General features: G+C 33.5%; 2 protein-coding genes across 2 annotated transcripts in view; one reads left to right on the forward strand and one right to left on the reverse strand.

The window, feature by feature from the left end:
* Positions 1–16,594, reverse strand: part of LOC136979011 (uncharacterized) — a 46,450-nt gene that overhangs the window by 15,921 nt on the left and 13,935 nt on the right. The gene's annotated exons all lie outside the window — the stretch shown is intronic.
* LOC136979019 (leucine-rich repeat-containing protein 15-like) lies at positions 4,764–6,138 on the forward strand. The gene has a single exon (XM_067274897.1). The coding sequence runs from the start codon at positions 5,201–5,203 to the stop codon at positions 6,002–6,004; it is 804 nt and encodes a 267-aa protein (XP_067130998.1). The 5' UTR covers positions 4,764–5,200; the 3' UTR covers positions 6,005–6,138.

A 16,594-nucleotide genomic window follows, 5' to 3' on the forward strand; every position in this document is an offset into this window, starting at 1 on the left:
CAACTGCCACTCGATCGTCTTGGACGACTATTCTCGTCCTTCACTGTTAAGAGGTTAAGCGATCATTGGCTGAACACGATTGTATTAACTTAGTACTTTAAAGATGAATTGGCCCACCGAAACATTATATATTCGAAGTGAACATGAACTGATTTACATTCTTCCTCGTAAACATTCATCTGTGAACATTTCGACCTTAAACAATAAAGAACAAAATTGTGGTTTCTTAACTGCAGTGTTACGTCAGAGATGTCGAACTAACCCGCTCCGACTGACGTTGCTTCCGCTTTCACTATATTCATTCGAATGTCGGGTCATAACTTATGGCGATTGATGTAATTTGATACGTTCTATTTCGGATGATGACGTATGTTTTTCTTAAGCCGTGGTCAACCCATGCGATTTCCAGCCGCGCAAGCGACCGCGACTGCAACACGCGCGAGTCGCGCGCGTCTTCTCGTGGTCACATTGTTCGTTGACGTTGCAACTCGAAAACACGTGACCCTATAATAAACCAATAAAATTCAGTAGCTTGTTTTTCAGTATTTTCGCGAGTTTACCGACATTTTACGTTCTACCTCATAGTATTTGAGAAATTTTAGCCACTATTCTTATTAAAACGGCAAGCAGTTCTTTTTCTGGAATTAGTAAAAGAAAAAAAAGGCAATTATTTTGATAGAACAGGCGAGAATACACGAAAAGATAAAATCTTCGATAAAACAAAGAATTAATATCCCACGGGTATTCGCGATCCTGGATAAGCTCGATCGATCTCGATTCTGTAAAAGTATTAATTTTCTAACTATCCGCCATGAGGATGAACTACAGTGGTGCCTCGTATAACGTACAGTACGCCTCGAATAACGGACTTTCCGGCATAATTGGTGACTGCTCCATGTGTGCGTTCTTTAATAGCGGTCGCTCTGCGTCTCCGCTACTACGGGAGTGCGCTGCCGTTTGTAGGCATTTAGGAAGACGGCGAAAGAAAGAAATATGGCGGCGCCCGCGCTATCGATAGTATCGTGACAGAGGAATCTATAATTCTAAAATATGAGCTTTAAAAGGCAAAAGAAGGATCCCAATTGTAAAATTTAATCATAAAATTGATATTTGTTGAAAGAGCATTCAAAATACCCTCGAAAAAAATTCGTAAAGACACTTACATCACCGCGCTCGCTAACTCCCGCTTTCATAATTTCTAAATTCTCATTTATAAAACCAAATAATGGACCCGGAAACGAAACTATCTGAGCCACGGAGGACGCCACGTTGCTTTCCACCGTAAACTACTGCTACGAGCGGCCGTTTTTGCCGTTCGACGGCGCGCACTCCCACCGGAATTTAGGAACGCGTTCGGCAGGAATTTTTAAACGGATGTCGCTCGCGCAGAGTTACGAGGAGGAATAAAAGAACGCACCCCATGTTCATTTATTTTATGATACAGCACGGTTATTTTATCCTGCGGAACGAATTAGATGTTTTAACATGTATTTCTATGGCAAAATGCGTTTCGTATAACGGACGTGCACCTGGAACGGATTAAGTACGTTATACGAGGCATCACTGTATTTTCAATGTTGTTACCGTATGACGTTGCACAAAGGCATTTGTTCATTGGATGCGCGTTTGGAATCGGCGCGAAAAGAACAAACTTGTCTGTAGTGGCGGTTGCATTCGCCGGCGCGGCGGGAAATCGCATGGTGTGACCAGGGCTTTAGCGATTCAAATGTTTTCGTTGTCTAACAACGTTTAGATCTCGTCTGTGACGACGTACAATACACATACCAAAAAACACTTCTACGTAATAAAGACAATCACTACTTTTTGAAGGATCAGTCGTACGGTGACGAATTATCTATTTATTTTTTTAAGTGCAAACGATAGAAGTAATTACCGATAGAAACTAAAGTTAACATTTAAGTCTGTAAATAACCACACTTTTTACAGTTATTTCCTCGTCTTTTAAACTACTTTCGTTTTTGTTTTAAAGTTTGTTTCTCCGTATTTTCCTTTATCAAACTTCAACATCCTTCCTTTATCCTGTCGTTCGTAAAGTTCATTAATTTTAGATGCAAATTACCTCGATTTGTTTAAGTTTCTTACTCGAAGATTAATTCATTTTTATTTGCCAGAGTTCCGCATTTATCTCGTACTTTTATTTACTGTTGTAAATGCTTTAAATATTACAAATGGTCCGAGTTTCGTTCAAACAGGGAATCATTTCTATGTCTTTGAATTATGTTTTTGCTGTCTTCTTTTCTTATCAAAAAAGAGCACTTTTATTTTCTCTTAAGTTTGAGGAAGAAATATTTTATATTTCGTCATATGATTGAAATTTCACACGGCGAAAAAACTTCCATTCGCACGAATATAAAACAATTACAATTTATATTTATTTTAACAACAATAATGACTTTATTGTATTAAGGAGACCTTCTTACAGGGGGAGAGATAAGACAATAAATAAATAATTGGCATGTAATAACATTAATGTACTGTACAATACATAACATCAATCAATACAATACAATCTTACATAAATATATAAATGTACAAATTTCGGAGAACGTTGACAAAAATAATTAATTCTGACGGAAAATCGGTACTAATTCTGCCGTTTAAAATATATAACTGAGATTGGAAAGCGTATTTAAGTAGTTGTAGTCCCATATTATTGTATTTGTTATCCTTAGATTTACGAATATTATGAATCAGTGAGTTCGGACCTTTAAATTCTAAATCCATTTGTTGCGCTATACCGGCATTCGAATCTCCTATTATAATAGCAAATGGTGAAATATGTTTCAATTTTTCGTATTGTTTAAAAATATCATTTAAAAGTTGATGCTCGGGAGGAATGTGGACTAATATAACAATAATTAGTTTATTTTTCAGAAAGATCAGATCAGAATTATTTACTTGTAGTATTACTATTATATAATTATTATTTTTTGAATTGATTTAATTTCTCCTATTTTTTTCTTAAATAATAGACAAAGACCGCCGAAAGGACGTCCGGGGCAAACGCTTTATGAGCTAAAGTAGATATAATGTAATAATTACCATTATTTTTAATTAGTTTATCGGGTATTGAAGTCATCCAGGTTTCTGTAATTCCCAAAATGTCAGTATTATTTAAGAGGTGAATAAAGTCACCGGCGGTAATTTAATCTGTATACCACGTTTTTTAAGTCAATATAATGAGGGAGTAGTAATTTTCGTCTAATACGAGAGTTTTTAACCAAATCTGTTGATATATTTAATTTTCTCCAGTCTTCAATCGGATTACTTTGTTTTAGCTTACTAAAGGAAGTGATAATATTGTTTCTCAGTTGATCGGATTCTAGGATAACACATTTAATGTTAATTTTATCAGTAGGAATATTATATATAGATTTAATACTTTCATCCATAGTGCGACGTATATTTAGAGAGTGATTCAATAAATTCAGGACTTCGTTATGATTTGCATCTGTAAACGATTTTGAATAATCGTAAATTATTAGTTTATTAGGTTAATGTTACCTATGGTTCCAAAATGGCGGTTCGTCTACGATTCCAGCAAATAGAAGAAAGGAAACACTGGAGAGGCACGTTCTAACCTAACCTAACCTATTGTAATAAATTACCGTAATTATTACCAACGAAACTATTAGAATAGGTCACGTTAAATTAGAACGTGCATCCCTACTGTTTCCTTTCTTCTATTTGCTGGAATCAGAGACGAGCCGCCATTTTAGAACCATAGGTAACATTAACCGTTTATTATTATTAAGTGTATTATTGAAAGAATTGATGTTATATTGCATTAACTCTTTGTCAATCCGGAGTTTAGATATTTTTTGATCAATCTATTCGTTTCTTTCAGTAATTAGATGAATTCGGTAAATTCATTACGAATACCATTAATTTCTTTTTGAATATATTCAAATTGACGTTCTAATTATTCGTTATTTTCATAATTAAATCAACGATTTTCAACCATAAAGCTGTAGTTGCGGTGTCCGGGGATTCGATATTTAGATTTTCTAGCGAAGTGTTTGAAAGAAATTTTTCACTTTGCGAAGATGAATTAATTTTTCTCAGTTCCACATAGGTAATAATCAATTTTTTTTCTCCTTCCCGAGATTTACGATTGACGACTGGCTGATTGGAAGGATGGATAGGCGGTTTTCCTCGTTTCGTAGGAGTTTTCTGTAATGGGCCAGCATTCGGATCTATTCCGGCTATTATTAGCAGTAGCAGTATCGTCGTAAGATTATTCATTTTAGTATAAATAATTAAATAAATACGTATACTAAGATATTATTAGATTTGAGAAGAGTGAGCTGAGAAGTCACCAGTCAGCGCCCCCCGTTCAACCCTAATTATTCCATTATAGTTCTTTCAATTCCATTTATAAAATTTTTATTATAATTAACTGAAGTCAGACAGAAACAGTCCTTTGTATCACAAAACATTATTGATTGACACGTCTTAGAGAAAAAATAATAATAATATTTTATTTACAATATCAATATGTTTAAACGAACAATTCCCGTGTGATAAATGTGCAAACCAATTTTTTTATTCCTAAAATATTAATTTCACGTTAATCCGATATTGTTCCTTCCAATGAAACGGAAATAAACGAGGAGATTAAAAACTGTATACGTAATATTTCTGGCGGAAATGACGATTCTATGTCACTGACGTCATAAGTTATCGTGTTTTCACTCAGTCAGAAAAAAGTAGTAACAGTACTAAATATGTAAAGCTCGGTTTGACTATTGTGTATTGTTCGTCGACTGTTTCTGCTGCTCTTCGTGTCGAATGAATTAGTATTTTCATCGGACGAGATGAGGTTTGTTATCGTTTTGCAATTGCTATTTTTAGTGGTAAATTCTTGTCAAGAGTTTTGGCAACATTGGGGAAATGTTTCTTGTACGTCATCGGCAGAATGCTGCTACGAATCAAAAAACTTTTCCTCCGTTAAAATATTAAACCAATTATTATTCATCAAGTGCGGCGAGGAAACAATTGACTCTCGTTTGATGCGATGTTTGGACGTTAAAAATATACAAACGATATTATTTAGAGATTGTTTTTGTCCGGAATTGACTTTGGAATATTCTCGTTTGGATATGGAATAGAACACATCAAGATATTTTACGTATCAAACGTGCATGAAAGAAAGTTCGAAAGCGCCTCGTTTAATAACATGTCTTCTCTGCGATCGGTCGAAATAGAAAGCGTGAAGACGTCGGAACTTCTAAATTTAACATTTCAGAATGTTCTGTCGCTGACCTCATTGAAATTTGACTCCTTTAAGTTCAATTTATTTCCGAACAAACCTTTCCGAGAGTTAATTAATCTTTCCGAATTATACATCACGCATGGTAACTTACGACTTTTACCCGAAGATCTATTTTATGATCTTCACAATTTGACAAAACTGGACTTAAGTTACAATAACATCAGATCGATTCATCCACGTGTCTTTAGAAATCTCACCCGATTGGAATATTTAGATTTAGAATGGAATCGGATAAAGGATTTACCCGGTGACATGTTGAAAGGTCTTCATAATTTAAGGACATTTAATATCAGTTGGAACCGAGAATTATCAAAAATTCCGTCCGGATTCTTCAAGAAACTGCATAACTTGATGGAAATTAATGCAGTGTCTTGTTCCCTTTCTTCCCTCGAGGAAGATGTATTTTCTGACTTAATTAATTTAAAAACCGTCGAGTTAGTTTTCAACCAAATTGAACATCTCCCGCCAAATCTTCTGAGAAATAATAAACTGCTGACACGATTTTCCTGTTTGTATAATAAAATATCGGCACTTCCAAGAGGAATTTTTCATGGACTTTCTGAACTGCGAGAGTTAGAGTTGCGGGGAAACCGGTTAGAAAATCTTCCCGAAGATGTTTTTCAGAATTTGTCGTCATTGCAGATTCTCGATTATATCAGAAAATCGCCTGACATTTTTACACGAAAACATCTTCTTCCCATTGACTAATTTAATGTATCTCGATCTGTCTAATAACAGTTTAACTACAATTATTGGTGAGCATCCTTTTGGCGGCAGCAAGCGTCTGCGTACTCTCCGTTTAAAGAATGCAGGTTTGACACAATGGCCGGTGTTAAATTGGACAGAATACGACTTGACTGAAGTCGATTTCTCAAATAATCGTTTCCAAACCGTGAAACTGCCAATTTACACACCAAATCGCATGATAATTCGTTTGTATAATTGTAAAATCAGAACAATTTACATCGATGACAGGAAATATGGATTTAAAATGCCGACATATGATTTAAGTAATAATGAAATTACTTGTAACTACGAACTGCAACAATTCGTTTCTGCCCTTAAGTCAAATATAGACGTGGCAAAGAGAATGTTTTCATATATAGAGAACACGAAATGCTTCGGAGAAGAAAGAAATTTGCTCGATAATACATCTCTCGTAGTCATAGGAAATTATTGTCCGATGAATTGCGAATGTTTTGCAGAACATAATCACGTGATGGTCAATTGTTCCGGAAAGAGAATCGACAGAATTCCCGACGTTCTCGTCCCGAATGCGACGATTGTCGATTTGAGTAATAATTATATAAAGGAGTTGTCAGATGTCGATTGTGCAACTTGGAGAAACGTCACCCATCTGCATCTGAGTAATAATTCTTTAAGTAATATTTCGGAATATATTCTTTTACAAAACCTCAAATTCCTGTGGTTGGACGGAAACCGGTTAACCGAATTACCTTCCGGTTTAATGAGCCTGATCGACGTTTCTACGGAATTTAAGATTTACTTATCGAGAAACAATTGGACTTGCGATTTCGCTTCGCAATTTACAAAGAATTGGTTGCTTAGAAACAAACAGAAAATTGCAGATTTCTCCAATATTTACTGCAGAAGAAATTCCTCTTCTTTTTCTTTCACCGAAATTGTTTCTGATGATCGATGCACACAAATTCCAGAAGATAATTTGACGTCGTCGGCAAATGCTTCTTCGTATGAAGGTTATTCCGCAAATGTTTTCGAACGAAGAATATCAAAGAAATTTCTTTTTTCTCCGAATGAAGTTAATTCTGTTTCCGGATGGAAAATCGCAGTCGCTGTTCTCACTTCGCTATTTATATTAGGTGTGATTATTGTTGTTTTCATCGTTTATTATCGCAGAAAACGAAATGACAAGAATGAGCCAAAGAATAATCGAGACGATGTGATTTATTACAATGTTTACACTTAACGAATTCTGTAATTACGACAATTCAAATGTATCTATATTAATCAATTTAATCAGGAATTACCAATAAATTGTTATTATTTTGCATTTGTTTCTATATAAATTAATTTTGTTTATTTCAAATATGCTGTAATAAATGTTAGTTTTATACGCTTTTGTGGTGAATTCTGATTAAGTAGTATATTATACAATGTGTAATAATTAGATAATAAAACTGTAACTGAATCGCAAAGTCAATAATGAAATTCGACAATAAGTAATACTTTATACAGAAAAAGTAGAGAAAGGAAAGTAACAATTTATAATTTAGAAAAATTATTATTAAAATTTATATTCTCTGTAACATATCGTTGATATTTCGATAACAAATAATATATGTTTCTGTGGCATTATATGCGTCTTTCCCTCCTAGTAAAGAAACGTGGACCTGTAGCTATACACACAATATTAATATTGATTAAAGAATAAAATTCCGTATTAGCAAATGTAAATAAAGAAATCGAATTTGAAAAGTACCAACCAAATTTAACAAACCTTTTGCTCGTCGTGCTGTCAAAGTTATCTTTCGATACCGTAAGCGTATTAAGTTAGTGTTATCTACTACAATAAGACCCCGCTTGACGAGGAGGATACGTCTCTTGACGACGAAGTGCTAAACGAAACAGCGTTAAACCAGATCATTTTAACATCGAGTAAATAGAGATAGAAAACACGCGACAAAAACCAAACAAATTTTACTATAATTTTAAGTTATATTTATATTAATTTGCATAATAATATGTTAAATTACACAAACATAAGCACACAGAAATGTAAAGTTTATTTTTTGTGACGAAGATTCTGGCTCTACTGAAATTCTTGTTTTTTGCGATAAAGTCGTGAAGTCTTATTTGTGGCTTTTTTCTTTTCTTAATTAAGCAAATGTCGGGAGCGGAAGATTGCATCTAAAACGCCTCGTTTCGCTTTTGCACTCTTTTCAAAATCTGGATCATTCGGTACAGTTTGATCAACGATTACGGTTATTGTTACCAAACTTTTCCTAAGGAAATCTGTAGAGAAATTCTTTGGGTGCTTCGTTTTCAGAATCGCTATTTTCCAGTTCTATACGAATTCCTTGTTCTGCCAGTTATTGAAGATCGTCGTTGGTAAGGCTTCACCAGAAACCTTCTGTAACTCCTCAATACCCTGCTCGTCTACATCTCCTGTATTGATCAAGTTGACAATTTGTTCGACCTAATGATACACCGATAGGCTCTTTTCGTTGAGAACTTTTGGATACCTTCAGCCATAACTTCATAAATTCAGTCATAACATTTTGTTCATGCATTTATCAGTTAATTCTTACCAATTGTTAAACCACCAATTCACACAAGGAGACTTGTGCGAATTGGTGGTTCAACAATTAGAGTAAAAGATCACATCTCTATTCCTACCTAACATCCTACTTTATAAAAGGTACGTGGATGACATCGTCATTCTTTGGAAGGTTGAGCCCAACATAAATGATTTCATAGATTTCATGAACAAGAACTTATATGCCTTACTGTCAAGATAGAACAAAAGAGCATTTCCCGAATGTCAACGTTCGCCTGGATGCATGCGGAGTGCAAACCAGCGTATATTACAAACCTAGCTACGTACCAATATTTATTCCATCGAACTCTGCGGACCCTTTTTCTTACAAGATCTCTGCATTCCGTGCCCTAACTAGAACGGCTTACACCCACCATACTAGACGAGAGGATACTGTGGCTGAAATAAGGCGCATTGAAAACATAGCGGTAAAGCACGGGTACAGTAGAGGCATGATACGTAAGTTATCGAGCAAATACGCCAACTCGCTAACGAAGGATCACACTGATACAACACAAGTAAAGCCCAATAACACACACATTCATAACAGTAAGCAATTACGCACGGTGGTGCAATACCACCTATGCCAACCAAAGACATACTACCGTCCTATCTGCCTATGCTATTGACCCCGAAATACAAGCCGACCTCCATAAGGCCAAATTGGTAAAAATGTATGATCAAATTCAACACCTTTGCAACCTAAAAGCGTTAGAAATACACAAAGCCGGCCTGGCCGGCGACTGTATTTATGCAAAGGATGCCGCTAGTATTTCTTACGCATGGAGGTGGTGCTACGAAAAATAACGGGAGCAACACTAGCAAGTAGATAGCGTTTCTACACCAGTAATTACATCTTATTATTTGTGTGGTGATGTAAAGATATTTTTATCACTTCATAAACACGTACAATAAAAATCATTTTCCAATGTTTAAATATTTTGGAATTTAAAATCATTTGTAAACACTGTGTTCTAATTTCCGGTTTCGAATTTATACTGGCCAATATTAGACTGGTGATTTGATTCTGTAATTTAAAAAAAACTTATCAGAAAAAACTCTTTATTTTTCACCGGAACACACGTTACACGATATTAAATCAATATGTCTCCATTTCCTTAATTTATTATAATGTCATTTCCGTCTACTAGTAGGCCCTACGTATTTTCTATTATCAGGACTTATTAGACTGGCGTTAAGGATACAGGAAGACAGTTTCACTATCATTGGCTACATTACAATAAAATGAGTAAATCAATTTGACTCTGTTTATATTTTATAATCAGTGTAATACTTTTCATTATTGTCTTTAGTATTAAAGCTGTTAGAATTTTTGGCCCCTACGATACATTGAACTTAAACACGGTTACATTTTTAATCAGTTATAGGTTAAAGTAACTGAAACTCTGCACCAATTTAATAAAGGAAATCAATTAATATATTTTAATTAGTGTTTCAAAATTTTAGTCAATAAACTTAAGTTTTATATAAAAAATTTCGCTAATATTTTTAAAAAACTCCTATTCCTAAGGCTTACACAAATTTATCAAGTACTCAGCAAAATTAAACATAAGAAAAGTTTAGTAAGTCAAACAAGAAGTCTTTCTCTAACTCTTTTGATAACTGAAAAACGTGAAATAGTACGTTCGACAGTCTCTCTGCATATATTAAGTGTATTCGAAATGACCGTTTGTACCCTTCTAACACCCTAAAAGAATTTAAATATCAATAGCATCTTTAATGATACTCCTGAAAATGTGCAATGTAAAAAAGTCAAATTAAACATAAATAAACATTTTTTTATCTAAACATTTTTCTAAGGAAATGTTTACAGTTCATTTGTTAATCCGAGATGTTGCCGCACTCTGTCACAATTAATTTCTCATTATCTGTCATTACATATCTTAAAGTTATATAATGACAGATAATAAGAAATAAATTGTGACAGTTTTTTTCAGCAGATTTTGCTTAAGCCGTAGCTTTTCTAATCCGTTTGGTTCAATTTTCATTAAACACACTTACCTTTCAGTAAAAGTTATATTTTTAAATTTTTAAGAATTCTGTGTTTCCAATAAATAACTGCCTACCTTTAATGCACTAAATTCTTACGGTGTTAATTCTACCATCAAATTGTACATATCGAGTCGAGGTACTTTAACAGGAAATATGAAAGATGAAGGCAGCTACGATAATTTTGTGAACTACTTCTGGTTTAAATACAAAAACGAAAGCTAACTGTAGAAATGCACATTTTACGTATCTTTTTCCCGCGGTAATCTACAAAACTTTTTGTAATTTGTCAGTCGTATTTTTAAACTAATAAAATCTATAAAACTTGAAGCGAGTGTTTCAATATGCATATATAACAACAAAGTTTAATTCCCATTTTCAAGAAGATCGTTTCTCAAATACACCAAATTCCAACAATCACACTAACTGTAGTTCTCTGTGTGTTCTTATGTTCTTTTTTTACATCTTCATCATTAATATAATTCTTTTAATACCAAAAAATTATGTAGTTAAATCAGGGTCTGTTTTCAGTTGATTTACACAGCACGGATATCCAAGTGACAGGCGAATAATAGCGTGGTTTTACTATAAAAATTCCAATCTGATTATACAGTATTTAATCATTCGACCAAAAAGATATAATTTTGTATATTAATATTTTTGCGCAGTTATAAATATTTCTTTTTAATAATACGCTTGAAAAATTAATTTTATATTTATTTTATTATACGTAAATAATAAAATATTTTTAGTAAACTATAAAATGTTACAATCATTGTCGAGTACTTCAACACACGTAAGTGACATTACATTCGTTTACAATACACCTTTTGATTGGAGAACAATTAAAAAATAAAAAGTAAATAAAACACAAAATATTAGTTGTTCCTCTAAATTTCAGTTGTCAAACACATTCATAAATCATTATATAAAAATCTCATCTTCGATACAAAACATAAAAACCTTACTGTTGAAATACAATGGTCATTTGATTACATTCAAATAAAAAAAAATTTACATTTACTCTTTCGGCAGAAAGCTGAGACATCAAAGTTAAACCTCTTCGTTCGTAAGCGATATTTAATGCGCATACGACTGAATAGGGAAACATGGCACAAAACTGAAAGTTAGTTTACTAGATTTCTTTCAATTTATACTTTTGATCCACACTTGGTGCAGTAAGATGCATCTTCCGGCGACGACAGAATACGCTTATACGAGTTAAAAGCAGAAATTCGAGCAAACGGATAAAGGCAAGTGTCACACATTCGTGGCGTTTCCTCCGAATGTTGAAGAACGTGAGCTAAAAAGCTTCGTTCGCACGAAAACTGGCAACCACTCTTTGGACAGCCCGAATTAATATGCAGTCGAATATGCTTAACCATTTTATCTTGTCGTGCAAAATAACTACTGCATAAACAACACGCGAAATCTTTTACAACGGTAGGCATTTTCTCGTGTTTACCGTAACTTGAGCAATACGTAAACGTTTTGTGACTCGTGTCGCGCTCGAACGGCCTTTCATTTGTACGCTTTCTGCTACGATCGGCCAAATAGGATTTACGAAAAAAACGTTTGCCGCATATCTTGCACTGGTAACGTCTTTCTCTCGTATGAATTCTGCGATGAGTGGTCATGAGAAATTTCCTCGAAAAACATTTTTTACACATATCACATTTGAACGGCTTCTCTCTGGCGCGAGTTCTGTTGTGGCGATCGACAATAGATTTTAAAGTTTTAAAACAAAATTCACATTTATGACTCATTGCGAAACTTTGTGTAATTTGACGTATCTGAAAAATAAACAAAAACATTAATACAAACTTTTTAAGAACTTGTATTTAATCTATGAGTGTTTATACTAAAGAAGAGATAAAAGTAATATTTTATTTGAAGATTTAAATTATCTGAAGCAAAATAGAACTAATCTAAATTGTATGAATCCGTAATTTGTTTTACCCGCTCGACCAGTCACCCACCCGCTCAACTAGTCACGGACCTCCACCGGAAGAGGAACACCAGGAGATCGCCTTCGCCTAGCACGCAACGGGACACTTTCCAAGAAGAAAAGCCCCGAGGCGACCCGACTCGACAAAAACAAAAATCTATTGTTCAAACCTATTAACGGGACCATCTCTACGCCGCTATTTTTGATTTTTGTTTTAACCTACGAACATTTTGAAAATTACCTATATTTGTAGATTCTTAGCTAAATTCATGGACTTTTTTTATCGAAGGATTCAAATATTTAGTTATTATCCTAGAACTCTAGAATAACCCCCTTTTGACGAGATTTTTATATTATATTAACCTAGATATAAATTGAATATTAATTTAACGACAGAGAAAGTAAAAATAACAATTTATGTAACCTTACATACCTCTATCCGGAATTCAAGGATTCTTTACTCCAAATAACTTAATATTAATATTTATTTTAAATCTAAGAAGTGTCTTCGTCATCTTACCCGAAGATGGCTGACCCACGAAGCGTTACGACCGACCATCCGATTTAAGTACTAACAACCCGAATTAATTTATCCACGTGAACGCGCAACAACTCTATCAACTTACCTACGATTCTTGCACACCGGAACAGTTTATATCCTAAAATCCAAGACGGGGATATCGTCCCACAAACCACAACTCCTTCGAACAAAGGAATTCCACAAAATAGTCTCAACTCGGGTGAACTTCGAACTGTAGCCTCGACCCTAATTCACGAATGACGTCACCCACCCAACCGACTGCTTCCAAGAAACCCAAGACGCTCGCGTCTCCTAAACTCGAGTAATAAATATTGTCACGCGTCTAACCCCCGTATTCACTAACGCGAGTTAAACAGAGAGTTGACGAACTCGAGTTTAGATGTAACTGGAAGTCAGATTACGAGCTACTTTTCCTTCGTATTTAGATAAAAATTTAACTCTAGAGTTAATGTTTTAAAACAATCCTGCGTTCGAGATTAAACAAGTTTTGTTTCGTCAGCAGCGTCTTGATTGGTTGAAAGCAAACACGTGTAGAATATGGCGGAAAGTCGAGAGGATAGTGATGTTCGCCGTAATTTCACAAACTTTGAAAGAGAGATACTACTCGAATTAGTCGAGAAATATAAACAAATGATAGATAATTCTGATCTGTAAAACTGTGTTGCTGTATCCTTAACACCAGTCTAATACGTCCTGATAATAGAAAATTCGTACTAGTAGACGGAAGTAATATTACACGTTACACGATATCATTGTGTTTCGACCGGTCGGTCCCTCGTCGGCAGGTTTACGACCAATAATTTCTAAAACAAAATATAAATTTATTACAAAATTGATAAAATGCTCGACAATAAAATAATAAAAAACAAAATAAAACTTACAGTTTTTGATTTTTAAATATATCAACATTCAAAAGCACAAGTAGCACTAATTCAACATTACCTCTAATATACTCCTGCATACAATAACAATAGCTATCAGTTACATTCATAAAAGGTGGTTTAAAACATTTCTAAAACTTACATCATCGTTCTTCTACCATTTCTCGGACAATATCTTATCACCAGATTATCTTTGCTTTTATACCTCCTTTCGTCGACGATTCTGTTCCATGATTGGTGTATTTCCCTCCCTAAACTGTTATTCATTCTATTTCTTTGTTTTGCTTGTGTGGATATGTTCATACAACTGCCTTTTAAAGTTATTTCCTTTTTGTTTCTTTATTTTTATAGTGCTCAGGTCGATTTCGCCTCCTTTTGTATTGCAATGTTCTGGTATCGCTGAATTTGCAGCCTTGGACCTATCCAAGATGCCACAGGTTTTTCATCCGTTTGGGTGTAGAATTTATCATCAAACTGGAAATAATTGTTTTCGATAATTAATAAGCATAATCAAATTAACCGTTCCGGTGCATCTATTTGTGATAACGAATTTTTAATGTCTTCTTTAGTAATGCTCGGGTACATATTTTTTATATCCAGCGATACTAATTCATATTATCACTTATAATAATTTTATCATTTTTTAATCTGTTTAATAATTTATCTGTGATTTTACCCTATATTCAGACATTTCTAATAAATTTAATTTATTCTTCAAATATTTTTCTAAATTATAATATACATAGTTTTTAACGTCTATTAAAAGTCTATCTTTAACTGGGTCTTTATGTGTTTTTACTCTTGTATTGAATATAGGTATTCTGTTATCTTTTCTTTTTATATATTTAAGGTCTTTTTCCGTTGTTAATTGGTGTATTTTTAAACTTTCTAATTTCTTATCCAATAATTACGTCAGTTGTTTAATGGGTCCTTTTCTAGTTATTTATATGTTCCTTCTTGAATTAATTCCTCGACTACTTCAATTTTTCTTTCATTTTTCATAATTATTACTTGTTTTGTTTTGTCATCTCGTAATAGTCCTAAATTATTATTTATCGTAAAGGTTTTTACGTTATTAATTCATCTCTTATAAGTTCTTGCCTTATTTAAAGTCTTTTTTTCAGTTTCTGATTATTATTTTTTGCATACCTGTTCTTATGTCTTGTCTTTCATCTTCGGGAAATTTTTATAAAAGATGTTCTGTAAAAACAGCAAAATCTTCCATTTTAATCATTGCTGGACCATTGAAGTTCATTTCTAACTCTATTGTCCTGGTATTTCCACATCCGTTATATTCAGTATTAATGTTTTAATGTTGGGTATCCGATTTTCTTATACCAATTTATTATATTTATTTACAAAAAGTTACCTGTGCTTTTACTTTTCCTATTTTTTTCTTTCTTTTCTTAATAATTTTTCCAGTTTGTACTTTTTATAATTAATATTAGAATTGAAAATTAGGTTATTTATTTTTTTCACATCACGTTTTTGTAAACTTTTGCTGATATCCACAGGCAAACTTACTGTTGGTAATCTAAAGCTTCTATTTTGCATCTTCGTAAGTACTATATTTCGGTTTTTAATTTTTTTCATATGAATTTTTAAAAATCCCTGAGCAAAAAGCACGTTTTAGAAAACGTTTGAAAATTAGTTTCCGTATTAAAATTGATAATGTGTATTATCGCTAAAAAAATGGCATTAATATAGGTTCGGTCATAGGACCCAAAATTGGAAAAAGAAGTTTATTATACCGGGGAGACTGGAAGAATATTAGAAGAAAAGATGAAAGAACACGAAATAATACTCAATCACTGTGGCGAAACTAATAGTACAATTATAAAGATAATATTACAATTTTCTTTCCAGAAAATGATGTATAATTAAGATAGTTTAAAATACATTTAGCAATAAAAAATAATGATAATTTAATTCGTTTAAATAGCGGGATGATAATAGGTGACGTTTGCGATGACGTCGCATACGAGAATAAAAAGACGTTACGCCATACAGGATAATTGTTCCCGTGATTCATTTCGGTTGTCGGTGTTGGTTCTATCGCCAATTGTATCTATTGTCAGTTATAAAGTCAATAAAATATCTTTATTGTAATTTTATCTGTAAATTTATTAAAACAATTTACGCTTGGTAGACTAAAACGGTGGGCAAAAGATTCGCTCCCGAAATCCGTATAAATGAAACATATGAAAATTAATTTTCTGAGTAATTTTTGAACTCCGGCGAAAGTTAGATGTGAAGGACATTAATATTAAAGTTTTATTCGTCCAGAACCCTTTCTTAGGCGGTTAGAAAAGTTATCGATTATATTCGGTTGATATTGCTAATTATTCCATATCATTTACGAAATTTTTATTATAACTGAATTAAAAAGAAATATCCCGATGAGTCGTACCAAACGTCACCATCAATCTACAGCGGAACACAATCGATTAACTCCTTTTAACACGTATACGTAACACTTATGTCGGAAATGACCGAACCATATCAACGACGTCAAAATTTTTCGTGTTGTCGAACACTGCCATAAACATAAACATGCAGAGTAGCATTTTCATAAATTTCGATTTCACTGTACTGTATTTTTGTGGATTGTTTCCCGAGG

The sequence above is a fragment of the Centruroides vittatus genome, unplaced genomic scaffold (assembly GCF_030686945.1).
Source record: "Centruroides vittatus isolate TY-2023 unplaced genomic scaffold, ASM3068694v2 contig_567, whole genome shotgun sequence".
NCBI lineage: Eukaryota > Metazoa > Arthropoda > Arachnida > Scorpiones > Buthidae > Centruroides > Centruroides vittatus.

What these genes read in the sequence shown, in the direction of transcription:
- LOC136979019 (XM_067274897.1), top strand. Translation starts at nt 5,201, where the DNA reads ATGTCTTCTCTGCGATCGGTCGAAATAGAAAGCGTGAAGACGTCGGAA.